This window comes from Marmota flaviventris, chromosome 10 (genome assembly GCF_047511675.1).
Source record: "Marmota flaviventris isolate mMarFla1 chromosome 10, mMarFla1.hap1, whole genome shotgun sequence".
NCBI classification, from domain to species: domain Eukaryota; kingdom Metazoa; phylum Chordata; class Mammalia; order Rodentia; family Sciuridae; genus Marmota; species Marmota flaviventris.
The window spans coordinates 119,220,476-119,245,624 of record NC_092507.1 but is presented as its reverse complement, the minus strand read 5'-3'; the positions used below and the strand labels follow the sequence as shown (position 1 = coordinate 119,245,624).

General features: G+C 61.0%; 2 protein-coding genes across 5 annotated transcripts; one reads left to right on the top strand and one right to left on the bottom strand.

Annotated features, from left to right (window-relative positions):
• The first annotated feature begins 80 nt into the window (after nt 1–80).
• On the top strand, nt 81–15,475 carry Zbtb7b (zinc finger and BTB domain containing 7B). Of its 4 annotated transcripts, XM_027920786.3 has the most exons (4): nt 81–126; nt 283–383; nt 11,748–12,907; nt 13,235–15,475. In XM_027920786.3, the coding sequence occupies exons 3-4, from the start codon at nt 11,754–11,756 to the stop codon at nt 13,698–13,700; spliced, it is 1,620 nt and encodes a 539-aa protein (XP_027776587.1). In that variant the 5' UTR covers nt 81–126; nt 283–383; nt 11,748–11,753; the 3' UTR covers nt 13,701–15,475. The 4 variants fall into 4 exon arrangements, with proteins under 4 accessions (XP_027776587.1, XP_071474497.1, XP_027776589.1 ...); XM_071618396.1 differs by lacking the exon at nt 81–126 and having other exon boundaries at nt 182–383; XM_027920788.2 differs by lacking the exons at nt 81–126; nt 283–383 and adding an exon at nt 5,564–5,658.
• Nucleotides 15,476–15,524: 49 nt separating this feature from the next.
• On the bottom strand, nt 15,525–25,049 carry Dcst2 (DC-STAMP domain containing 2). Its single transcript, XM_027920809.2, has 15 exons — nt 24,794–25,049; nt 24,489–24,659; nt 24,167–24,268; nt 23,730–23,927; nt 23,148–23,213; nt 22,520–22,733; nt 22,279–22,436; nt 21,753–21,917; nt 20,883–21,050; nt 20,699–20,799; nt 19,516–19,646; nt 19,089–19,216; nt 18,694–18,787; nt 18,451–18,591; nt 15,525–15,699 (listed from the first exon to the last, which is right to left on the bottom strand). The coding sequence occupies exons 1-15, from the start codon at nt 25,047–25,049 to the stop codon at nt 15,597–15,599; spliced, it is 2,196 nt and encodes a 731-aa protein (XP_027776610.2). The 3' UTR covers nt 15,525–15,596.
• Between the last annotated feature and the right edge of the window lie 100 nt (nt 25,050–25,149).

Sequence of the window (25,149 nt, the reverse complement as noted above, 5' to 3'; positions counted from 1 at the left end):
AAACCAGGAAGTGACAGAGGGTGTTGCTAAGGGTTGGGGGGGGAGTTTGGGGGGTGGCCGGGGGCGGGGGGAGGGGGGAGGGATGGGGGGAAAGCAAGCTGGAGGACAGGTGAGACAGCAGGACAGGTGAGGCGGGCCCTGAGGGGGGGGCGGGTGGGAGCCAGGTGAATGTACGGCTCTTGGCGGCCGAGGGGGGGCGGGCAGCAGGAGGAGGCAGAGGGCGGCGGAGGAGGAGCCCCCCAGCAGCGAGCGGCGAGCGACTGACCGCGGCCTTCTGACCAGGACCGGAGCAGGGCCCCAAGCCCCCGGGCCTGGCGGGGGACGCGCTTCTCCCCACACCCTGTGCCTCAGCAGCTCCAGCCAGCGGACCCGACGGCCAAGAGGTGAGTGTACCCCACTTTTGTCTCCAGGCTTGGGGTCCACTAGACTGGAGACTACTGCAGTGTCCTTCGTCCGTCCTGTAAGTGGGACCCCCTTACATACACACACGCTCGTGCAGACCAGATTCCCACCAGTCCGCTTCTCTTTGCTTTCCCGGATCTTTGGGATTGGTTTGAACTGGGAGGCAAGGTAGAGAAGAAACTACGGCCGCCCCCCAACCCCGGGCAGAGGGTCCCCAGAAACTTTCTCTGCACTTCTCCTAAGACCAGACAGACTGTCGGCTCCGGGATGGAGAGGGGGTACGGCGGCGCCGAGCGTGCCTCCAGTCTCCTTGGGACTTTACCGGAGACCCCAGACCCGGCCGAGTTGAGGGAATGGAAACGCTGACGGACTCTAACTAGGACAACGCGCCCCCCCTTGCCCCCTGGCGCGGTGGGTTGGACCCGGGCCAGTTGCATGGGGGGTGGGGGATCGAGGAGCCGCAGCTTGGGGGAAAGTTACCGGCTGGACTATTCGGTTTCTTGCGCTCTCCGAGCCGGGCTCTTTCCCCAGTGGTAGTGCGGCTCTGCAACAGCCTCCGAACGACCCCTTTCCCCCGCGGCCTCAATCCCACTCCTTTCCTTCAGGTTCTAGTCCCGCCGCCACCTTTTCAAAGCCTAGAGGAGGGTGGGTGACTAGGAAGAATTCGCCTACCTACCACTGGTTCCCACCGGCGCCGGCGCACCTGCCCCTACTCAGAATGGGGGTCGCTACTATGTTGTTGTGGAACCTAATGTGCGCTGCTGGCAGAAGGCTGCCATTCAAAGGGGTGGGGGGCTTCGCTTTCAATTTCCAGCTTTCTATCCCCTCCCTCCCACCCCACCCCAAGTAAGAGAGCGACGTGTCCCGGCCAGAGCGGGGGGGGGGGGGGAGGCGAGAGTGGGGGGGCAGCGTGGGCAGCGGGTTGTGCCCGGACACGTGCCTGCCCAGGCGCCCCGGCCCTGCTAGTGTTTGGAGAGAGGGCGGGTCCCCTGCCCACCCCCCCCCCTGCCCCGTACAACCCCCATGTATCAAAGGGCGACTGGGACGTGGTGAGACCTCGGGGCGCCCTGGGGGGCAGGGGGGGCGGGGAGCCTGGGTCCGGAGCAGGGGAGGGGCAGAGGCGCCGGTGCTAGCTGACCCACAGGAAACGAGCGCTGCTGACCTAGTTTGGGACACCGGAAGTGGGTGCTGGGGAGAGGGGGAGACCGGCAGGCTATCCTGGCTTCCGGGCCAGGTGGAGGGCGTTCTTGAATTGACCCCCGCCCGAATGCCTTGGAGACCCCTAGCTGCAGCTGAGAATGGAAATGAGTCAGCGCAGCTATTCCCCCTTCCCCCAACTTATTCCTAGAGGAGGGAGAACGTTTATCAGGGGTGAGGGGAGCCAGATTGGGCAGAGAGGGGTTAAACCAGGATGGGAACTCTCTGTTCCTTGAGGGAGTGTGTGCAGTGTGTGTGTTGGGGGTGAGGGGCTGAGGCCTGGAGGATTATGGGGTTACCTCCTGCTGCCCTACACACACCAAGTGGTTTGGTCACCCCTGTACCCTCCTGGCACTGCTGGTAAAGCTGGCATGAAGTGGGCATCAGGTTGGGAGGAGATATTGGGCATAAGGAGTGTTGTGCTGGGCTGGAGAAGGCCATATTTGTGACTAGGTTTGGGTGGCAGTGTGTTCCTCCTTAGTGGTAACTGGGGAGAAAGGCAGGGGGCTCCCCCTGGAGCAGCTGATGAAACAAGGAGAAATCTCTGTCAGTGCCTCCTGTCCCTGGCCCCCGGGACCCCAGCTCCCCCAGCGTGCCTCTGTTACATGGTTGCTGTGGGCACAACGCTGCTTGCTGGCACCCCCAGACACTGTCCCTTCCCTTGGGTACCACACCCCCAGCCTTGGCACAGGGGCTAGGAAGGGGTTAATGCCACCAGAAAGGGGCTCTAGGGAAGAAAGAAGGCAGTGCCCACTAGGCTCAGGTGTCAAGGAGACAGGCCTGCTCCAACGGGCCCTCTGATCACGGCTCAGCCCTGGCTTATATGGACCCCAGTGTCTGGGAGACAGGTGCTTTCCTCTTCCCCTTTCCCCATGGTGCCCCCTGGCACCCAGGGCCCCCAGCTCCTCCTTGGCCTAGTGCCCGCCCTGGGAGGGCGCGGCGGGCAGCGGGGGCTGGGCTAACAATGCACCATCGGGCCCTTTGTGTGCTTGCACTTGGCACCCTGGGGAAGGGTGGGGGAGGGGGACCCAGCGGGCATGGGGGGGGCGGAGCGCCTCTGGGGTGGGGACAGTGAAGGCTGGGGGGGGGAGAAGCAGAGAATGAAAGCAGGTGGGGAGGAAAGGGAAGTAGGTCAGATAGGGTGCTGGCCCCCCATTCCAAGCCAAGGCTGAGAGAACCAGCCTCGGATCCTATGGCTGCCTAGATGGCATCATGCTGGGGCCTGAGGTACAGCCTAGGACTGGGCATTTAGGGTCAGAAGTCACTGCCCAGGGGACGGTTCAGATGGAAGAGGCCTGGCTTGGTATTGCCCCCTTCTTGATGGTTGAGAGACCCAGTTCTCCTGGCCAAAGGCCAAAGCCCCAAGATGGGGAGTGAATGGGCTCCAGGCAGGGCATTGCTCTCTGATAGAAGCCTCTGGGCCTACTTCAGGGCTTCCTGCCTCTGGACAGCTCGGTTCCCTGACCTTCCTGAGCATTAAGACTGCCCTGCCACCAGGCCTTGGGGCCTATGCCTGTTTTGGCCTAGGGCTGAAGAGGAGGGTGGGGGAGGAAGGTGGGGACAGGCAGACGGATAGGACCCTGGCATGGGGTGTGCCCGCTCTGGCCTCTTCCCCCTCCTTCTGCTGAGTAAACTCGTGAGTGAACTTGACGTTTTGCCCGGACAGTTTGAAGTTGCCTCGCCCCCCCCCCCTTAGTCCTGCCAACACACAAGCGGCCAGGCGCCAAGGCGGGACTGGGGGACTGGGGGGAAGGGGATAGAGCTACTGTCAGGGGCTTGGTGAGAACCTAGAAAGACCCCCCACCCAGCAGGGCTCAGTTCTTGGCAAGAATCTTGGCTGGAGTCTGTCAGCATCTGTCCTGTAGCCTTGGGGAGCCCAGAAAAAGTATTCTCAAGGATCCTCTTCTCACTTCTGACCTCTGTCCCCACTAGGAAAAGATACCCAATTGCCATCTGGCCCCCTGAGATGCCATCTTAAATGTTCTAGCCTAGGAGAAAAGCTAGCTTTAGAAAATCTTCAGGGAGGCCAGAGAAGGCTGCCCTCTTCATTTTGTCCCACAGCCTAGGGTAGATGGGAGGTAGGTGGCATTGACATCTTAGCCTCTCTTCTCTGAGGCCTCTGAGCAGCTACGGTCCCTGCCCTTCCCCTCTCTTGGCCTCACACCTGGGTGGACCTCACACATACCCCCACTTACTTGACTATCATGCCTGGCCTACCCCGAAGCCTTGCTCTGCCTTCTAGCTTTCCCAGAACCAGGTCAGCCATCAGACCTCCGCCAGCAGATACCTGTGTCAGATCCAGGGATGGGGATGCACCTGGTAAAGGGGGCTGATGGCAAGCAAATGGAGCCAGAGACCCCCACAGGTGCACCAGTTTGCTACCCTGGACATCACTAATTGCTCTTACACCTCCCCAGGGCACCAGAACAGTAGGGGAAATGCCTTCCCAGTCCCTGCCAGGCCTCAGAGTGGGGCTCCCCCAAACCCTTGCTTTCGACCTCATGTCTCTGGCTTCAGTTTCCTTCCTGTTTCCACCGCCCCCCCAACTCCTCCCCACTCATATGCCCCTTTCAACAGACATCCTCTCCTCCTTCCTTCCTCCTTTCCTCCCACTTTGCCTGGGAGCAGAGGTCCTTTCCCCCTCCATGGACCCTCTAGCCTCTTATGTCTCCTTAAAAAAACAGTCCTTTACAACCAAGCCCTCTACCCTCCCCACCCAATCAGCTGTGCTCCTGGAAAGAGGAGAACCCAGGGTTTCTGAAGGGAACTACAACTCCCAAGGTACACTCAAGGTAATTATGGTGCATACTGGGAGTTGTAGTCCTCCTTGAGCTAGCTCTTAATTTGGCTGAGTCTGGAAGTGTTTCTGGGGGAGGGTAAAAGCCAAGGCTAGAGAGTTGCAACATGGGTACCCTCTGCATCCCCTCACTTTGTTTTTGCCATCCCATTCCCACATGACACCATGTATCCATGACTGACATCCATCTTCCTTGCTGAGACTTGCAACCCATCTTCACTTTAGGGCCCCACCCAAGAGATGCCCACACCCTGCCCTGCTGCCCCTGGCAAGGGTGGAATGAGGGGCCCCATGAACTCTCTCCCTGCCCCCTGCCCTCCAGGCCGGTTCCCTCCCTTTATGGGGATCAAAGGGCAGGGAGCAGCCCCACCCCACTCCCTCGCAAGCTGCAGGCACTAGACCAGGGCTCTCAGAACTGCAGGGACTTTGGTGCCCAAGCATTTGCTTGGGCCAGGGAAATGCCAGGAGGTTGGTACCTGTGGCAGGGAGTGACATGAGCCCCAGCCCTGCGAAGCAGATCCTTCAGTGACTGTTCATGGGGCTGTCCTTAGCCTCCCAGCATTCCCATATGGTGCTGCCTCTTGAGAACGGGGTTTGAGAACAGGGTCTTGGACCTTATCTGTAGGGCCTAGGGGCCTGGCCCCGCCTGGCTGGCACCAAGGTACAGGGGTGACCCTCCCCCACCTCAGGCCCACAGTTGGCATGGGGTGCTGGGAGCAGGGGGGTAGGAGGGAGAGGAGGGCAGGACTGCCAGCATCCTGGTGGGTAGGTGCCAACCGGGCCGGGAGCTGGTGAGGGGCAGCAGGCCAGCGGCATTGAGCCAGCAGCTGTTGGGGGGGAAAGGGGAGGGGGTGCTTTAGGGGACATTTCTGTAGTCCCCCCAAGACTAGCATGATTTGGGATGGCCTAATGTCTGGAGGATACTTGGGTACCCCTTATTCCAAGAATAAGGGACCCCAGGAGTTGTTTAAGACAAACTTTGTGGCCCACCCATCTCTGGGCTCAGAGCCCTCCTGAGTTGCCCCTCAGGCCCAGGCGGGTCCCACCCAACCGGCCAGGGTGGCAGCAGCTTGCGCAAGGGGTGGGGCTAGGCGCTTCCCAGCAGATGCCCCCTCCCAGCTCCTTCCTCTTTCCGTGCCCACAGCTCCCCCCCTCTGACTATCCCCCTCAGGCCATCTCTGTCCCCCTGGCCACTGGGGGCTGGCAAGAGTGCTGCCCCCTGGCCTGGTTGGCAGGGGCTGGTGACCGGGCAAGGAACTGTGGTATGTGAGTGGGTTTGGGGTGAGGCTATGGGGAGGGCGGGGTGCTGCCTTGCCCAGCCCCTGAAGGCCCCAGCCCAGTACAGGGTGGGGAGACTCTGGCCAGTTCCCAGTAGGTCTGAGGGGCCCACTGGTATCTGGAGGGCCTCTCTGTGGTCCCTTAATCCCACATGCCCTGAGGGGCTAGGACCTGGGCACCTGTCTCCCCTGGCACTGACTGTCTAGGGTTCCCCTCCTCCCTCTTTGGCCACTGCCACCTCCTGTCCCCTCCCCTCTCTTCTTCCTTCTCCTGGTCCCACCTCCAGCAGCCTCTCCCATTGCTCCTCCTCACCTCTGTCCTCCTGGACTGTCCCAGTCCTACCTTCCTACCCCTCACCTTTTTCCCCTTTCAGGACTGAGTAAGGACAGGCGGGGGTGGGGACAGCTGGGGCTTAGGGCACTGCAAGCGAAGACTCTGGGCCCTCTCCCACGCTGCCAGCCCTCTGTAACCCCTCCCTCCAGGTTGGGGGGGAGGGGGACAGCACCCAGAGGGTTAAGGCTGTAGGGGGGAGGGGCTGGGCCAGGTCGTGGGCGGCCCCTTTGAAGGAGGGAGCTGGAGCAGGGGAACAGCCACCCAACCTCCCCCCCAACAGCCTGGCCCTCCCCTTGCCCCTCCCAACCTGCTGCCCCCAGGGGCCAGGAGGAGTTGCCGGCAAGGCCCCTCAGCGTTCAGGTGAGTAGGCCCTGCTCTGGCTTGGGAGGTCAGGCCCCAGGGGAGGCTCGCAGGCCTAGAATTGGCCAAGGGTCAGAGAAGGACTGAAAAACAGGTTGAGAAGAGGGCTCCCAGACGTCACTGGGGGCTTAGGGAGCTGAGGGTCTGAAGAGCTGGTGTGTGGGGAGACCTCAGGATCCAAGGGACCCGAGAGGACCAGAAGAGGGGCCTACTGGAGCTGAGTGATTGCTGGGCCAGGCAGGAGGTTGGACAGGCTGGCAGGGAGCCGGGCTCTGGGGATCGGGCTGGGGTGTCCTCTGGGGCTGGGGGGCTCAGGTTTCTGCCGGCAGCTTGGCGGGTGTGGGGTTACCAGTCAGCTCGGTTACCCAGCCTGAGACACTAGACTGGGGGGAGGGGGGGACAGGGCAGACCCTGGTACCTTGAGCCTTCCCCTCGGGCCCTAAGGGAGCTCGCACTGCTTAAGCAGACCCTGCTGAGAACCGGAGGACCAGGGTCTGTCTGAGTGGACAGTTAGTTGCCCAGCCCAGGGTGGGCACCCTCTGGGGAAAGTCCAGCAGCTCCAGTCCTGGAAACTCTGACAACAGAGAGGCACCCATTGTCCCCCTCACCCCACATCCGCTCTCGCTGTACAGCGCCCCCCCGCCATTTATTCTCCCTAGCTGGCCCCCAAATTTTGGTCTCCTGCTCCATTCAGAAGGCGAGTGTGGGTACTCCAAATACGACCACGTCTTGGCAGGACCAGGCCAGGCCCTAGAGGGCAGGTCCTGGTCCTGAATTCCTCTGTCCTCTCCTCCCCGCGCATGGCTGGAGAGGACAGAGAGATGCCTGGAGCAGGGGCCAGTGGAAATGTGGGAGAGGCCTGAGGAGCGGAGTCAGGGAAGAAGGGGAAGGAAGGAGAGGTGAGGAGGGTGTTGAGCAGGAGGCCCGGGGACAGGTGTGGAGAGGTGAGGAGCCAGGAGCCGCCAGGGCTGAAGCAAGGAAATCAAAGGACGAATCTTTTGGAGGGAAGACGAGGGTCAGAAAAGGTAGCAAAGAGACAGAAAGTGGAGTCCAAGAAGAGGGCCAAGAGTGAGGGGTGGCCGATGGTGGAGCATCCAAGAGCGGAGGGTGAAGGTGGGAAGATGCCCCCATTCCATCCTCCGCCATCTTTATCCCCTCCTGTTTCCCTTGATGCGCCCCGGGCTGTCGGCCAGAGGTGGTGTCACTGGCAGAAGACATGGAAGGGCACTGAGGTCTCCCTCACCCCGGAGCCCCTGTACCAGGACGGGGGACTTAACCCCCAGGGCGCCGGGAAGCGGCCAGCTCCCCTTGCCTCCTTCCCCCTTCGTGGCTTGCGGTCTCTCTTCCCCGCCTCGGCCCCCAGGAAGTGTGAGTGCTGGGGGTGGTGAGGTTAGGAGGGGGAAGCTTCCCATGGGGGATGGGGAAGGCATGCAGAAAATTCGAGGGGCTGGGCGGGGGGCGCAACTCCATAGATGCCTGGGACATCCCTGGTCAGAGGACCTGTCCTTCGAAGCCCTTCCCATCCTCCAGTGACATGTGGCTTCAGCTCCTTCACCCTGTCTTCCCAACTGGGCAATCCAGATGGCCACGGCCGCTGGCCCCCAGAGGCCCTGGAAAGGGGTGGGGGAGGCTAGGGAACAAGGATTCCTGGGTCCCCAGGGACTTTGGACTGGTTGTCTAATGTCCCCGGCCGCTGGTCCAAGCCACAGGCCAAAGCCCTGGCTTCGTGCGAGAACTTAGCTCCAAAAAACAGGAAGAGAACCTGAGGCTGGAGTTGGGGTGGGGGGTGGGGGTAGAAAAGAGAAAGAAGTAAGGGGGAGGGGTGACCGCCCAAGGCCCCAGGAGTATTGGGAAGAGCCTTTGGTCTCTCCATCACCCACAGCAGGAAAGTGCCCCAGCCCGGTCCTTCTCCTTCCTCACCCCAAGCTGCTGCTCCAGGAGAAGCCCAGCCAGGCCCCGCTCGCTCCGGCAGAGCCTAGGATAGGGGCTTGAGGCCTGTGCTGGGGGGGCTCCACGTGCCCGCGTCTCAGGCCCATATCTATTTTCTCCGCCGCTAATCCTGGTTCCGCCTGCTGCCCCCCACACTAAGCCTCACTCCCCTAATCCCCAGGGTGGGGGGAAGGGGGGCCAGCTTTATTCAGCTGCCCTGTTCAGGGCCTCCTATCCTGCCCTTCAGCTAGCTCAAGCCAGCAGTGTTGGCCCTGGTGCCCCCAGCCCTGTGTGGACGCTGCCTGAGGCCAGCTCCTGGAAAGAGCTCTGGTCTCCTTCTTCCTAAGACAAGATCAGTGCCCTCTACCTTTTGGTTTCTTGGTGGTGGACACACCCTGGCAGGTGCCCTTGGGCACTGAGGGATAGGTGATAGGGGCTCTCACCTTTGTCCCCCTCCTACCTTTCTCACCCATAAGTCTTCCCCCAACCAAAGATGGGGCAGGCTTGACTCAGGGCCCAGTTTCAAGAGAGCTGCCCACCGGCTTGGCCGGTCTAGCAGGCCTGACAGTGAGGGGAGCCTGGGGGGGTGGCGGGAAAGAGGGGAGCAATGGGGCGGGGCCCTTGGTTCTTCCCCCTACCAGGCAAACAGACCTTGCCTGGTTCCCTGGCACAGCTACCCCCCCAACATCACACACACCCATGCCCACAAGGTCTTAGCAAGAGGGGGCATGCCGGGCTGGGTGGGGATAGGCCGCTCTCATGGGTTGTCAGGGGACTAGCCTTCTGGGATGCAGAGGTGGGAAGGGTGCCCAAGGTGGGGTGGGCACCAGTACCTCACTCTGGCAGAAAGAAGGGGGAGGCCTCCACCCTAAGCATCCCTCCCAGGTGATGGGCCCAGGAGTGCCCCCTTGGCCTGGTTGGCACCAGCATTGTTCCAGGTGGCACTTCTGTTGGCATCGGTGCCAGAGCCCTGGATAAGGACTGGGGGAGTTTCCCAGAAGCTGGAGGTATGAACACCCTCTCCTGGCCACGTGTGTCCTCTGCTTCTCTTTCCTAGCTACCTTTTGGTCATGGGCATTAGATTTGGGCCTAAGGGGTTAAACACCCACCCTTGCCCAAGCACAGTGTGAGCTGCATGGTAAACCAGCCTGAGCCTGTGACCTGACAGCTGGGTCAGCCAATGAGCACCCCTGCCACACCACGTTGCTAAGGAGACCAGCCCTGGGGTGGGAGAAAGGGGGCGGGCTTAGCAGCGGGAATGGGTGGGGTGGGTAGAGAAGGAGGGCAAGGGATGGGGTAAGCCACGTGCCTGCTGGTGCCCAGCTCTCAGCCAATGGACAGCCAGAAGAGCCCCACCCATTCCCCTTTAGAAGGGACGGGATCCACTTGGGTCCAGGAGGGTGCCCACTACTGCTTAAGTGGCTTCCACTATTGCTGCCCACTTAGTTTTTGTTCCTAAGTCCTGGGGCCATGTGCCACTTGTACCATTTGTAAGGGGGCGGCAGGAGAACCAAAGGAAGCAGGGACAAGTCCAAGACCGAGTGGTCCCCAGAGAAGGAGGTGATTTAGGGAAGGCGGCCTCTCTAAGGGTACCTAGACACGGGGGTGCTGCTCGCTCAAGCCTCTGTGCAGGAGCCTGGCGCTGCAGCGAAGGTGGCAGGCATGGAGGCGGGCAGACACGGTGCAGTTCTTGTGTCCTAAAGAGGAAACCTGTGGCTCTTGATTCTCCCATACACCCTACCCCTCCCCCCCCCCCCAAAAAAAAGCCTTTCCCCATCAATGGCCAGAGTGAACAGTTGCTGGAGTGTCAGGTCACTAACAAAATGACAAAATATAAGTTTCCTCGGGATCATCTGAGCTAGCCTTTAGTATTACAGATGAAGAATAGGACTCCTTTGGAAAGGAAGTGACTTGTCCAAGGTCAGGTGGCTCCTTAGTAGCCCTGCTCCCTCAGGCTAACTTGAGGGAGGGCAGACCCGGCTCCTCTGGCCTCCTCTGGAGGTGGTTTCTTGGCACAGCCTGTCTGTGTAAGTCAGGGTGCCACTGATGGAGCCCTTATTCGGCGTCCAGCTTTAGGGCACACTTGGTCTCATTTACCTCTCCCCACAACCCCAGGGTGAGCTGGAATTCTCCCATATTGTAGATGAGGAAAGAGGCTCAGAGATTAAATCATTTGCTTAAGGTCACAAAGCTAATCACCAGCAGAGTAAGGACTCAGACTCAAGCCTGGCTGATTCCAGAGCCCAGCTCTTTCCAGGCCCCACTCTGTCCCCAGTTGCTCCAGACCCACAAAATGTCAGGGCTGCAGGGCTGAGCCCTTGGGGCTTCCACTCCCACCCTTTCCTTAGACAGTTCTGGAAAGTGGAACACTGAGAGAAATAACTTGCCCAAGGTCATTCAGGAATTGAAGCCAGTCTCCCCACTTCCAGGCCAGACTCAAGCCTCAGCTGCTGTCCCCAGCCCTGCCTGCCTGCCTGAACCCGGAGACTGGTTTCTGTGCTCCGTGTGATTAGACCTGAGGGAGGACGAGGGTGGAACCTCTACCCTCCAGAGAGGGGGCTCTCCTGGAATGAGGGGGGGGGTGGGGAGCTAGTGGAGGAGGAGGAGGGGAGGGGTGGGACTGGAACTTGGCCTCATGGCGGTGGGGGAGGGGCAGGGGCGATGCTTATCTGTGCGGGGCAGGAAGCACCCTCGCCAGTGACACCCCAGCAAAGGGTGGCTGCTCCTTGGCCCCATGGGGGAGGGGAGGATGTGGGGGGGGGGATGGTGGGACCTGTTTCCCATTTGGCCCCTAGAAGTGGGAATCTGGGGAAGGGGAGATGAACTTTTGTTGGCTGGGGGAGGGGCGGGGAGATGTGGTGCTTGGAAGCTCTCTTATTTGCATAGTGGCTTCTAGGGTACCACATGCTTTAGAGAGGCGCTGGCCATGCCTGGTGTCCAGTGGGAATCTGAACTCCCTCATTGGCTTCTCCCAGGGCTATGAAGAGGCCCCATCACAAAGGCTGTTACCCATTTTCCCAATGACTGAGGCCAGAGCCACCAAAGTCCTCCAACCGATTCTCCTAAACCAGGACCCAGCATCCTATCGGTCCAGTACTTCCGAAGGGATGGGCAATGGACAGATGGACATCTAGGAAAGAGCCAGAAAGGCAGGGCTCCTGCACTCCCAGAGCAGAACAGAGTGACAGTGATTATGAGCGTGGACTCTGGGCCACCGGAGCAATCTGACCCTGTCCTGCACCCGGGCAGTCACTCCACCTGTCTGACTCCCAGTTCCTTATCTGTGATGGGTGATGATCATACTCCAGAGGGTATGAAAGATTAAATGGGCGTAAAGTACTTAGAAGAGTGGCATGTAGCCATCCCTCAGTGAGTGTCAGCCTGCGTCGGTGCCCCTCCCTGGACCCCGTAAAGGCTAAGCACTTAACCCCGCCCTCTGTTGACCCCACAGGAGAAGATGGGGAGCCCTGAGGATGACCTGATTGGAATCCCATTTCCGGACCACAGCAGCGAGCTCCTGAGCTGCCTGAATGAGCAGCGTCAGCTGGGCCACCTGTGTGACCTCACCATCCGGACGCAGGGCCTCGAGTACCGCACCCACAGGGCTGTGCTGGCCGCCTGCAGCCACTACTTCAAGAAGCTCTTCACTGAGGGCGGTGGCGGGGCCGTCACGGGGGCCGGGGGCGGTGGGACAGCGGCTGGGGGAGCAGGGGCTGGCGTGTGTGAGCTGGACTTTGTAGGACCAGAGGCACTGGGTGCCCTGCTCGAATTTGCCTATACGGCCACACTGACCACCAGCAGCGCCAACATGCCGGCTGTGCTCCAGGCCGCCCGGCTGCTGGAGATCCCCTGCGTCATCGCCGCCTGCATGGAGATTCTGCAAGTTAGTGGCCTGGAAGCCCCCAGCCCGGACGAGGATGACTGTGAGCGAGCCCGACAGTACCTGGAGGCTTTTGCCACCACCACGACCTCAGGCGTTCCCAATGGTGAGGACAGCCCTCCCCAGGGGCCACTCCTGCCACCGCCACCGCCACCACCTCGGCCTGCTGCCCGCCGCAGCCGCAAGCCCCGAAAAGCTTTCCTGCAAACCCAGGGGGCCCGAGCAAACCACCTAGTACCTGAGGCGCCCACAGTGCCCACCCATCCCTTGACCTACGAAGAGGAAGAGGCGCCGGGTAGAGGGGGCAGCAGTGGAGGCAGTGGGCTGGCGGACAGCTACAGCCCTCCCACAGGAGTCGCCTCACCTACTGAGGGTCCCCTAAGCTACGACACCTATGAGGGTGAAGAGGAGGAGGAGGAGCTGGTGTATCCCCCAGTCTACGGGCCAGCGCAGAGCGGCGGGCCCCCTCTCTCCCCAGAGGAGCTGGGCTCGGATGAAGATGCCATCGATCCTGACCTGATGGTCTACCTAAGCTCCCTGCACCAGGACGCCCTGGCACCAGGCCTGGATGGCCAAGATAAGCTGGTTCGAAAACGCCGCTCCCAGATGCCCCAGGAGTGCCCAGTCTGCCACAAGATAATCCACGGGGCAGGCAAGCTACCACGCCACATGAGGACCCATACTGGCGAGAAGCCCTTCGCCTGTGAGGTCTGCGGTGTCCGCTTCACCAGGTGAGCGCCAGGGGGGGAGCTGGGGGTGGAGGGGAGGCCATCCGAGTGGAGGCCGTCCGAGTGGAGGCCGTCCGAGTGGAGGCCGTCCCAGAGAGGTGAGGGCCTGTGTAGGTTCCTGGATTACAGGAGAGGCCAGAAGAAAGCCAAGGAGGTGGGCATGCGGAAGGCAGAGTGGGTGACGGCCCTAAAGAGCATCCTGGGACAGTCACCGAGTCGAGTTGAGGGTGGCAGCGATAGGAGTGAGACAAGGCCTGGGTCAGTGACAAGGATGAGCCTAGGGACCCATCCTGAATGCTTCCCTCGCCCCTTCCCCCCTGCCTGTCCCAGGAACGACAAGCTGAAGATCCACATGCGGAAGCACACGGGAGAGCGGCCCTACTCGTGCCCGCACTGCCCAGCCCGCTTCCTGCACAGCTACGACCTCAAGAACCACATGCACCTGCACACGGGGGACCGGCCCTATGAGTGCCACCTGTGCCACAAGGCTTTCGCCAAGGAGGACCACCTGCAGCGCCACCTCAAGGGCCAGAACTGCCTGGAGGTGCGCACCCGGAGGCGCCGCAAGGATGACGCACCACCACACTATCCACCACCTTCCACCGCCAGCCCATCCCCTGCTGGCCTCGACCTCTCCAATGGCCACCTGGACACCTTCCGCCTCTCTTTGGCTCGATTCTGGGAGCAGTCGGCCCCCACCGGGCCCCCAGTCTCCACCCCAGGGCCTCCTGATGACGAGGAGGAGGAGGGGGCACCCACCACGCCCCAGGCTGAAGGTGCCATGGAGTCCTCTTAAAGAGGAATGAGTGGCCAGGCTGGAGCAGCACAAGGGCGGGGATCCCCATGCCAAGCAGTGGGAGCAGGCAGGACAGGCGCAGCTGGGGTCAGGGGCACGGAGCCTTGCTGGCGGCAGAATCGGCCCCTTCCCCTCGGTTCCCTCATTCCAGTTCCAAGCTGAGAAGGTTTGGGGGCAGAGGCTCCCCAGATTGGGGTGATCCCCCAAGAAGTGATACATATGATATTATGTATATATTTACAGCTCTATTGTAAAGGTGGGGTCCCTGTCCCCGGCTGCTCCTGGGGAGTAGAAGCAATAATGTATTTGATTTGTGGGGTCCCACTTCGGCTATGCGGGTTTCTAGGGGGCGGGGGCTTGGGACCAAAGCCTTGCCCCCCTCCCATGCCCCTTTGGGGGTTTTGGCTGTGTAAGGGGGTGAAGGACTGCCCCTCCCTTCTGAGACCCCTCCTTCCTGGTTTCTGTTCCCTTTTCCTGGCAGTGAATTATGCAAAGGGGGTTGGCAAAGGAAGGGTAGGTGGGGGAAAGCAAGGTGGGAACTTGAAAGATTGGGGGGACTGGGCCTGTAAGGAAGGAGCCATCCCAGTCCCCCTCCGCCCTGCTGCGGCGCTGAGTCATGGGGTCCTGGAGAAGAAGGGGCGGGTGCCTGATTGGCTCGCCCGCCCCTGGGGGCAGCGGGCGGGCCCCGCCCAGCTCGGGAGCGCAGCTCCCTCCCCGGCCTCCCTCCCCTCCCGCGTCCCCGGGCAGGGAATGTCTTGTTCCCGCCGCTCCCTCCCTGGGGCCAGAGGGCAGGGCGGGCCGGGCGGCGTCGTACCCTCTCCTTCCCACCTCCTCCCCGCCCAGGTGCGAGCCGGAGCCGCCACCGCTGCCGCCCCTGACTCACGCCGCCCCCGGGCTGGCGGGACGCAGGGTGTGGGACCCGGTGAGGGGCTGGGGGAGCCGCGGTGGCGCCACCTGGCGGCCGTGCCCTGCGCGGGCCGCGGCCCTGGCTCCGTGGCGCCCCAGCTGGTGAGCGTGCGCCCCCTCGCCAAGGCGCCGCGCTCGCAGCTCGTCGGGCCGCTGGGAAGGTGGGCTGCGGTGCTGTGGGAAGGGCATCCCTTTCCCAGACCCTTGCCAGCCGGGCTTCCCAGCGGGCAGAGAATGACCCCACTCCTCTAGGATTGAGCCCACCCACCGCCCCTGTACATAGCCTCGTCTGTTGGTCTCGTGGAAATCTAGTTTCAGATTTTTAACTACCCAATTCCGCTGGGGCGGGGCACCTACCCCGACCCTTTCCTCGCTGGGTGCTGGACCCCCTTGCGGCCTGGGCTCTGCCTTGCACTATTTCCCCTCCCTGGCCTGGCGGCCCCTCCCCCTCCTTAACGGGGCAGGTTCAGGGGCCCGGTGCTCTCCCTCCCTCCCTCCCGTGCACCCCCATGCCCATTTGCACAGCTGCCCAGGTACCCCCAACAGTGGGGAGGGGTTACAGGGAGGGGTAGCGGGACCAGTCCCTGTATCTATTTAAAAGTGATGATGTAATATATTGGGGTGGGAGGGGAGGTCGGGTGCCCTGGGCCTCATCTTAGCATTTCAGGTGATGGGGGGAGCCCAGGGCTGGGGAGACCTGGGGCCCAGCCCCAGAGAGTGGGGACAATATGGCCTCCCTTCTCCCTACTTGCGGCTTTCCCGGTCAGTGCCTTAGGGGGGGAGGCATCCCCCCCTCTCCTGTTCCCTTTCCCCTACCCCCCCACCTCGGGTGTAAGCGACAGGAAGAAATAATAATAATTTAAGATTCACACTTGTGTCCACTTTTGGTTCCTTTATTTTGGGGGCGGTGGGAGGGATCAGGAGGAGAGGGAGACGGGAGAGGACCTGAGCTTTTGGAGCCTTTTTGGGAACAAAGAATTTCTCAGGTGGTCAGTGGGGCCCAGCTGGCATGGGAGTGCCAACAGGCTGATGGACTTCAGGCAGGAGCTTCTGAGCCTGATTTTCTGCTAAGGGCTCCTCCTCATCCAGGTCACTAGGGAAGAGAGCCGCAGGGCAGCCCTGTCACCCGTGTCCTGCCCCCTGCCCCGTCTGTTCAGAGCCTTCTCTGGTTGTTCACCAGCCACCCCTGTGCCCATGAGGCACACTAGCCCATGGCTTAGACATCCGACTTTAGGCTGGTGCCGAGGGACAGGTGGACAGTGATCTGGCAGAGGCCACCTGGCCAGTAAGGGTGGAACCACTGGTGACCTCAGGATCACCCCTGCTCAAGGCCCAGCTGCCCCCTTGCTGATCCAGCTTTTCACTTTCCGGGGACCTCTGAAAGGAAGCTTTGCCTCCCCTTCAGCTTCTCGCGACCTCCAGCCACCATCCGCGCTGGAATGTGCCCACAGGACACTTTTCTTTGCATTCCACCCAAGTGGGGGCAGCTTAGCCTTCTCAAACCCAGCTGGCCCACAGTGTTTTTTGTAAAGCCCCTGGCTGTCACAGCAGCTCTATCACTGGCTCTGTGACAGCCAGGCCTCCCAGACACCTCTAGCATGCATCCAGAATGTCAGCTCTGGACTTGGGCTGAGTTTGTGGTCCAGCAGACTCAGAGGAGGACCCAATCCTGTGACTTTCAATCCTGAACCTCCTTGGCCTTGACAACCTTCACCTCTGCTCTCCAACAGTCCTCCCCAGCCTTGACCACTCACTAGGTAGGTCCAGAATTCTGCCTGGCTCTTGGCCACTCTGAGCGCTCCTGTCCAGCCAGCTCTCCCCCTCCCCCTGCCCTGCTCTAGCATCTCACCAAGACGGAGCTCCTCACCTTCCCCAAGGTCAGTTGCCATCTTGTTCTTCCCCTAACCTGCCCAGAGGCAGCCCTCAACCCTTGAATCCACATTTGTCAGAGAAAACTCATGACTAAGAACACGGCCGTCATTACAGGTCATGGTTTTCAGAATCACCTGGAAATCCCTGGGCCTCCGGGTCACCTCTTTGCATACTCCCCATTGCAGATACTTCAGTCTCCACCGCCTGCTCCTGAACCCTCTCCTCCACTCAGCCACCTCACTGCTCCCAGCAGCTGCCCTTGCCTCCCACTCCCCAGAGAAGAGCAAGGCCCCCAGGCTGGAGCAGGCTCAGTTCTGCTCAGAGGGACTTCCGCTCCTCACTCCTTTCCGAGGCCACATCCTCCACCTGGCCTAAACCCCATCCCTCCTCTTCCATGCTCTCTCTCTCCTCCTTCCTGAATGTTCAGTCTCGCTGTCCCTGCATAGAGAAAGAAATCTTCCTTTTTATTCCCCTCCGGTACTGGAATTGACTCTGGGATCGCAGGACACATCCCAGTCCTTTCTCCTTTTTTACTTTTTGTTGGTTTTGAGACAGCGTCTTGCTAAGTTGCTTTTGGCTGGCCTCACACTTTCCATCCTCCTGCCTCAGCCTCCCAAGTACCTGGGATTACAGGTGTGTGCCATCTTGCCCAGCAGGCATCCTGCTTTTAACTACAACATTTATGTGAAAGGAATCATTTGACTTCTGGCAGATGTGAGGCAGGAAGCACACACCCCGCCTCTGAGTCCTTTCTGTCGGTCACCCCTCAATCCATCATGATCGATTTGGCCTTCTCAGCGCCGGGGAAAAGTGTTCCCGCCAGGTCAGGGGATGTGGTCCGAGGTGGAGGGCTTGCCTGGCATGTGTGAGGCCCAGGGTTCAATCCCCAGGACTGGGGGGGGGGGGTCCCACCCGCCACACTAGTGGTTTCTCCACTGTCATTCAGTGGCCAGTCCTGGCCCTCCTGGGTCACCTCAGGGCCTTCACAGGCTGGCTCTCCTGCTTTCTTGAGCACCTCCCTCTTAGGTTTGTGATTGAGCCCTTAGGATTCTGTCCCTGTCCCCTTGTCTCCTGCCATGCCTTCTGGATAATCTAACTCGATCTCTCTTAGTCTCTAAATCAACAAGCCCAGGGGAAACGCCCCCAGCCCAGAGCCCTGCCCCTTTCAGCTGTCCCCCGGGCATCCCCAGCTGCGTGCCCCACAGACACCCCACAGATCTCAAACTGGGCCAGTCCTCTTTCTCCAGATCCTATTTCTCCTCCTGCCCTAAAACCTGCCCTGTCCCAAGCATAGATCCTGGTCATTCTCAGCACCTTTGGTCCTGAGGCCGTCAGCAGCTTCTGGACTGAGTCAGCCTCCTCCCCAGACTCGCCTGCTTGGTCTCCGGTCTTAAAGGACAAATATGAATCCTTCATTTTCCAACCTAAAATCTTTTTTTTTTTTTTTTTTTTTTTTTTTGGCACCGAGGATTGACCCCAGGGCACTCGACCCCTGAGCCACACCCCCAGCCTCTTTTTGTATTTTATTTAGAGACAGGGTCTTGCTGAGTTGCGGGGCTGGCTTTGAACGGGCGATCCTCCTGCCTCAGCCTCCCCAGCTGCTGGGGTTGCCGGCTCAGGCCACCACACCCGGCCCAACTTAAGTGGCTAGCGAGGCCCTTGGCCATGTGGCCACCCCTGGTGGACTGCCATTCTCGTTCTCTGATGTCTGCAGCCAGACAAACCACCCCCCCTTCCCGCCTGAAGCCTGGATTAATATGTCCCCCTGTTCCAATAGAGTGTCACTCTGTTATCAGGTGCTGTCCCACAGGAGTGCTGACCCCAGCAGGCACCCAGTGAACCTGAATTCCTCTTCCTCCCCTCATCTCCGCCTCCAGCCCAGCAGAGTGCAGGCACCCAGGAAGCCCTGTGTAAATGTGGCCGCCTTGCTTAGGCGTCCAGTGGCCAGGTGCCGGTCCTTCCCCCGGCTCACCTGGACTCCGAGGTGGACTCGTCTAAGAAGTCCTCGCCCAGCACCTCCGGGACCTGTTGCTGCACCGTGGGCTTCTGCTCCAGGGCCCTTCCACGGGCGGCAGCCAGCCACAGCCGGGGGCTCTCCTCGTCACTGGAGTCCCTGGAAAAGCCTCCCGTCTCAATGTCCCACCGACATTCTGGGGGACGGGTGGCTCCTCCCAGTGCTCCCACAGACTCCAGCCCCCATCCCTGAAAGACTCACAGCTCCCAGTCCAGGCCCTCCTGGGCGGAGAGCGGGGCCGCGCACACCGAGCAGGTGTCGCTCAGAAGACGGAAGCAAGTGTGGCAGTAGAGACCTGGGGGGGTGAACTTGAACTTGCCCCTCCCCTCCCCTCGCTCCCCGATTCCAGCCCCTGCCTCCCCTGCCCCACTCCTGAGGGACTGTCCTTGTCAAGTGTACACAACTGGGGCACAGGACTCCTGTTCCTCCGGGGAGCGTCGGGGAGCGTGGAGGAAATGAGCTCTATGGAAATGAGGTCATGCAGAGCAATGAGGGGGGTACAGAGAAGTCCATGAAAAAGGACCAGAGTTGATTGTCACAGGCAAACCAGAGAAGTCCCACCCAGCAGGGAGCGGCACACTACCCAGGGGTCTCACCTTTACAGCCCGGGGTACCGCAGTACACAAAGTTCTCTGTGTCCCCTTCATCTTGGGTCTGCCCACAGCCCAGGCAGCGGGCCTCATGCAGCTGAAATTGGCTGACGAAAACACTCAGCCATGGGCACCTGAGGAGAGGTCAGGGACAGTGGACCAGCCAGCCTAACCCTCCCCACACCAGTACTGACCTCCAGGTGATGGGGAGGATTTCCTGCAGCCTAACCTTCATCCCTCCAACTGTAGGGACAGCTTCACTACTGCCCTCTTCTTCCTCCCTTCACTCCCCAGTCCTGGAAATCCTCGTCCCTAATTGTCCCTCTTTAACCAAACCTCTTGCTACTGGGGGAGGACAGTGATCCATTCTGACCTCTGGCTCTTTTTCTGTTCACTCTCGGCACATCCCTATAGGGAAGCAGGGTGGGCTTACCGGATGGCCAGCACTTGGAGGACACTCATGTGGCCCTGGTCAGCTGCCCGCCGCCTCACCGCTCGTTGCAGGGCGACCAACAGGTTGGTTCGGCGATTTAGAAGTATGTGATAGAGGTAGGTGATTCTTTCCTGATGGTGGAGGTCAGGGATGGATTCCCATCTGATCTTGTTTCATCTGCTTGGCGCGCCCTCGCACCCATTCCCACTCCCCATCTTTCTTTTCCTTTTGTCCCACTCCTACGAATTCCTGTGGGCTTGGGTCAAATAAATGCCTCTTCCTCTGAGAAGCCCTCTGGACTTCCCCAGGGGGATTCCCAGTCTCTCCTGTGGACCCCACAGCTCTTTGTTCATTTCTTAACAAAGGTTCTTTTTAAGTTACAGAGTCTGGAGAAGCCGGCCTGGCCTGCCTTGACGCTGGTTCCAACCTGCTTCGCCGTGGCATCCTTGTAGCTCACCCAGTGACTGGCACACAGTAGATGCTCAGTAAATAATTAGTGAATGCGTGGACAAATGGCAAGATTCCGTCCAAACCTCAGCATACCAACACTCTTCCCGTCTCCCATCAATTTTGGTTGTTTTGTTTTGTTTTCTGTACTAGATATTGGACCCAGGGCCTCTCTACCCTACATCCTCAGCCCTTTGATTTTTAAATCTTATTTTGAGACAGTGTCTTGCTAAGTTGCTGAGGCTGGCCTTACATTTGTGATCCTCCTACCTCAGCCAACTAAGTAGCTGGGATTACAGGTGTGCGCCTGCGCTAGCTGTTTTTGTTTTCTGCAGGACTGGGTTTTGAACCCAGGGGTGTTCTGCCACTGAGCTGCCCCTATAGCCCTGCATATTTTTTACTGTGTGCCAGGGTCTTGCCAAATTGTCCAGGTGGCCTCTAACTTGCGATCCTCCTCGCCCAGCCTCCCAAGTCACTGGGATTACAGGCAGGTGCCACCACGGCCAAACCCCCCCCCCATGGTTTTAACAAAACTTTGGAGGCGAGCTCTGTCTCGGGAAGCCCTGCCCCCGGAGGCAGCGTCTCCCCAGCCCCATCTGGGGTCCAGAGACCTCCAGTCCAGCCATTCATTGGCTTTGGGGTTCAGCCAGAGGGAAGAGGACCCCAACACCAGGACAGCCGCTGGCTTAGCACCCTGAGGAGGAAACAGGGACTGGCCTCCGCTGCGGCCCCTCACCTGCTCCCGGGAGGGATAGTAGGAGGCGCAGATGACCCTCCGCAGCCGGCTGACGTAGCTACCAAACAGGGTGACGAAAAAGCACAGGCCGTACGCGGCACCTGGGAGCACAGCAGGGTGGACGGGCCGCTGTGGCACCAGGCGCCAGCCACACCCCGCCCCCGCCCTGGGGAGTGCTGGGTACCGATGACCAGATAGCCGGTGCTGTCCGGTTCCGAGGGGCGCAGGAGGCAGCGCCGAGACAGGATGCTGATGTTGCCCTGTTGAAGGACGTCAAACGCCGACACCAGGTCGCGGTAAATGCTCCCCGCGTAGCCAGTCCCCTCCACGGTTAGAGACACTAACACAGGGCCTGGCACAAAGGCACTGTGTGAGGGCCACTCCTGGCACGGGCTGTCTACTGGGTGGAGAGGGGTACGACTGTGAACCCCTGCAGCCGTGCCGCTCAGGCCTGGCCTGAACCCTCGGCCATTTCTTCTTTTCCCTGCTACCAGGAATTGATGTGCCTCGCTACTGAGCTACGGCCCGGACCTTTCTATCTTTTATGTTGAGTCTGGGTCTCACTAAGTTGCTGAGGCTGGCCTCCAACTTGTGATCCTCCTGCCTCAGCCTCCTGAGCCACTGAGATCACAGGCCTGTGCCACCACTGCAGCTGGTACGTTCTCAGTCAGTGGCCTTGTAGGCAATCAGCGTACACACGGTGGGTCTCATGTCCTACTTCAGTGACCCAGAGAGCCATTGTCATTCCATTAATCAGATGAAGCTTTGAGAGCTTAAGCAATTTGTGTGAAGCCACTGCCTAAAAACGGGACAGGGCTGGGATTTGAACCCAGGCCAGGGTGACGTGGAGCTTGTGTCTCTAGCTGCTCTGTCGTGTTATGACCTCAGCCTGGATACAGGGGTCACAGGGCAGAGGTTGGGACTGGAGGAGCGTGAGTAGCACAGACACGGGGACATGCAGGTCCCCCCTGGGGACAGAGAGTGAGCCAGGGGAGAAGGTCCAAGGAGGAGCAGGAAGCCTCCGAGGGCGGCATCGGGAGGGCGCGGGGCTCACTGCGGGCCACGATCTCCCCTTGCAGCTGGTACCGCGCCAGGTCGAGCACCCAGAAGACGGCGTAGTCCAGCGAGACGAGCAGCAGCGCCAGGAGCAGGTGACGGGTGAGGTTCAGCATCTCCAGGACGTAGAACACCCGCTCCCACCGCGACAGGAAGATGGAGCCTGCGGCAGGCGGCGGGCACAGGAGGATCCCTGGTCCCCCTCAGCAGACCCCAGCCCTGACCCGAGGTCCCAGGCACAGGCGGGGCGTGGGCTGGGCGTGGGAGGGGACCTAACGGAGGGGACACAACTCAGGGTCTAATTTCAGACCGAGAGGGACGGGCGCTTGCCCTTGGGGTCCCCCAGGCTGAGAGGGAAAGGCGGCCACCCTGGAGGATGCCACGGAGAGGGAAAGCGGGTGCTTCTGGGCGCAGGGAAGCAAGGAGGCTGGTCAGGGAGCGAGGAGGTCCTGCCGAGAGGACCTTCCTGCGAGGTGGGCCTCCCTCAGTCCTGGCCTCCCTCTCTCCCGTCCTCAGGCCCTCACCTGGCTGGATGTAGCAGGTGGCCTCGTGGGCGCTGAGCGGGAGCACCGTGGGCAGCCCCGCCACGGCGCGGGCAGCCTCCATGCGCAGAAAGTGGCCGGTGATGTAGACGTTGTCGAAATCGTCCCGGTTCAGGTAAGCGTAGCGGTAAAACAGGGCTCTGGAGGAGGCCGGTGAAGCCCCTCAGCACCCTGAGCGGCCCCGCTCCCGTCCCCTGGCCCTCAGCCCGCGGCAGGGCCTCACTGGAGGTAGAGGAGCACCAGCAGCAGGGGCAGGATGTAGCCCGTCAGGGCCAGCACCTCCCGGGCTCGGAGCAGCTTCATGCCGACGGCCTCCTGGAGGTCCAGGGCCACCTGGGACAGACTCCGAGAGGCGTTGAGGTCCACGGAGAAGTGGTGGGTGGCCGTCACGTTGAACTCAAACTCCCGACGCACGCGGTTGATCATCTTCTTCACAGCTGGGCCCAGGACCAGGGAGGTGTCAGCAGGGACAGGTGGGGGGAGGCAGCTACACGGGGCAGCGGCTCCAGGGCCCAGAGAGCAGCCAGAACTTCGGGGGCTGGGCCTCCAGGGGGCTGAGCCTCTACTCAGGTGCGCTGAGCGGTAGGCACCAGACAGTCAGCTCCATCACCAATGATCCCGTGGCCTGAGCTTGGGGCATGTGACCCTGACCCTGTCCCAGCCCCTGCTCTTACAGCCCCCCTTCCCTGGGCCTCAGTGTCCCAATCTGGGCAGCGTGGACAGCGGCCTGGGTGACCCCTCCAGGGCCTTTCCTGCTCTTGCATTTCGACTATGGACTGGGAGATGGGACCGGAAGTGGCCGCACCTGGAAGAGGAGGGCTCGCATGCGGCAGGCGCTGGGGGTCACTCACGGGTGCCGATGGTCTTGCGCAGGAAGGGCTGGATGTAGTTGGGGAGGACGCAGAACACCTGGACCACTGGGGGGGCGGGATGGCTGAGCATCAAGAGGAGGGGCAGAGGCAGCTGCCCGCCAGCCTGAAGGGACCCTCCTCACAGGGCCCTTGGGCTTCCTCTCCTACTGATCAGCCTCCACACTTGTTCAAACCCTGTAGCCTCACCCCGTGGTCCCCTGCCCTAATGTTGGTCCTATATCAAGCCCAGTATTTTTTTTTTTTTTTTTTTTTTTTGGTATCGGGGATTGAACCCAGGGTGCTTAACCCCTGAGCCTATCCTCAGCCTTTTTATATTTTATTTAGAGACAGGGTCTCCCTGATTTCTTGGGGCCTTGCTAAGTTGCTGAGGCTGGCTTGGAACTCAAGATCCTCCGGCCTCAGCCTCCTGAGCTGCTGCAGTGTGCCACGGTGCCCAACATCTTATTGGTTCCATCTTCCTTCCCCCCTACTGGTCGTCCTGGGCCACCCTCCTCCTGGACCCTAGAGTTCCCATCCCACCCCACCCCTGTTCCCTCTTCCCCGGGGAGCCCTGTTCCTCACGGCTGGCCAGTCCACAGAGCACCAGTTTGAAGGGCGTGAGCACGTAGCACAGGTGGTAGGCTTGTGGTATGGCCTTCATGCAGTTGTCTTTCCCTTCGTCAAACACCCGCGCACACTTCTGGTAAGGGTTGCCCAGCTCCGAGTTGCACACGTCCCCAATGTGGAGGAGCCAATACCACACGTTCCGCAGGGCCCTGGCTGGGGGCAGTGTGGGGCTGGCACCCAGGCAGAGTCCCACAGCTGCTTCTAAGGAATTTGCGGGACAAAGCAACCAAGCAGCACCCAAAGTTGGAGAGGCCTGCGTTCAGGGGCCTGGCTGTGCTGTGTCCAGTAAGTAGTAGCCAGCACCCAGGGGGCCCAAGCAGGTCTGGACAGGCTGAGAGTGCAGAGTCTAGGTGCACTTTGACCTCCAAAGCCAGGTATGCTGAAGTGCTCACCTACGTGTTTCACACCGTCCATGATCGCCCGGAAAAACTTGCGGACCCGGTCGGCCACCACTTTGGCCCTCTGGGCTATAGCTTTAATCTTGCTTAGAGCACCTGAGGGACAAAGGACAGAGCACTGCGGGGTCACCTCCTCCTGCAGGGACTGGTTCTCGCCATTGCCCGGGGGCAGAGAGGAGATAGGGGGCTGGGAGGGTTCAGGGAGACCCCTGTCCAGGCCCATCTAGCTCTAAGGCTAGACCACTGTATCAGCAGAGAGCTGAGGGGACCCCAGGACGGAGCTGGGGGACCTGGCCGGGAGTCGGGCGGGGCTTACTGACGAGGGGCTGCTTGGCTCGCTCCAGCGCTTGCGCAGTCTGGTTCAGGGCCAGCTCTGCCCCGCAGGCCACCGCCTCGCTGGCCCTGGTGAAGTTGCGCAGGGTGTTGGCACAAGGGCCCTGGAGCACCAGCCCGAAGGCGGCCAGCAACAGCAATGTCTGTCCTTGTTCTGGGAGAAAGCGCCATCACAGCCAGGACCCCACCCGAGGCGAGGGAAGTCCCTTCCTAAGGCCTCAGGATACCCCGAGCCCCCTCCCTGTCCCCTCCCGGCTGCCCCCCTGCCTGCCCCGGCGCCGGGCTCACTGGAGAAGGCCTGGGGCAGCATCAGGAAGACGGTGGTGCGGACCTGGCGCGAGAAGCCCAGGCCCAGGCCCAGGAAGGCGGCCAAAGTGACGGTGCCCACCAGGCAGCCCCAGGGGCTGTGCCCCTCCACCAGGAGCTCCAGGAGCCCGTAGGCCGTGGCCAAGGACAAGCCCAGGGCGAAGGCCCCAAGGCTTCGGACCAGAGCCCGCGCCCTGCCAGGCTCCTCGGCCCCCAGGGGCAGCGCCGCGTCCTCCATGTCTTGGGCTGTGTCCGGGCTCGGCCCCGGGTTCCAGGCCTGTTCTAAGGTTCTGGAGCCTGTGTCCGGAACCCCTCCCAGTTCCGGGGAGCCGAGCCTC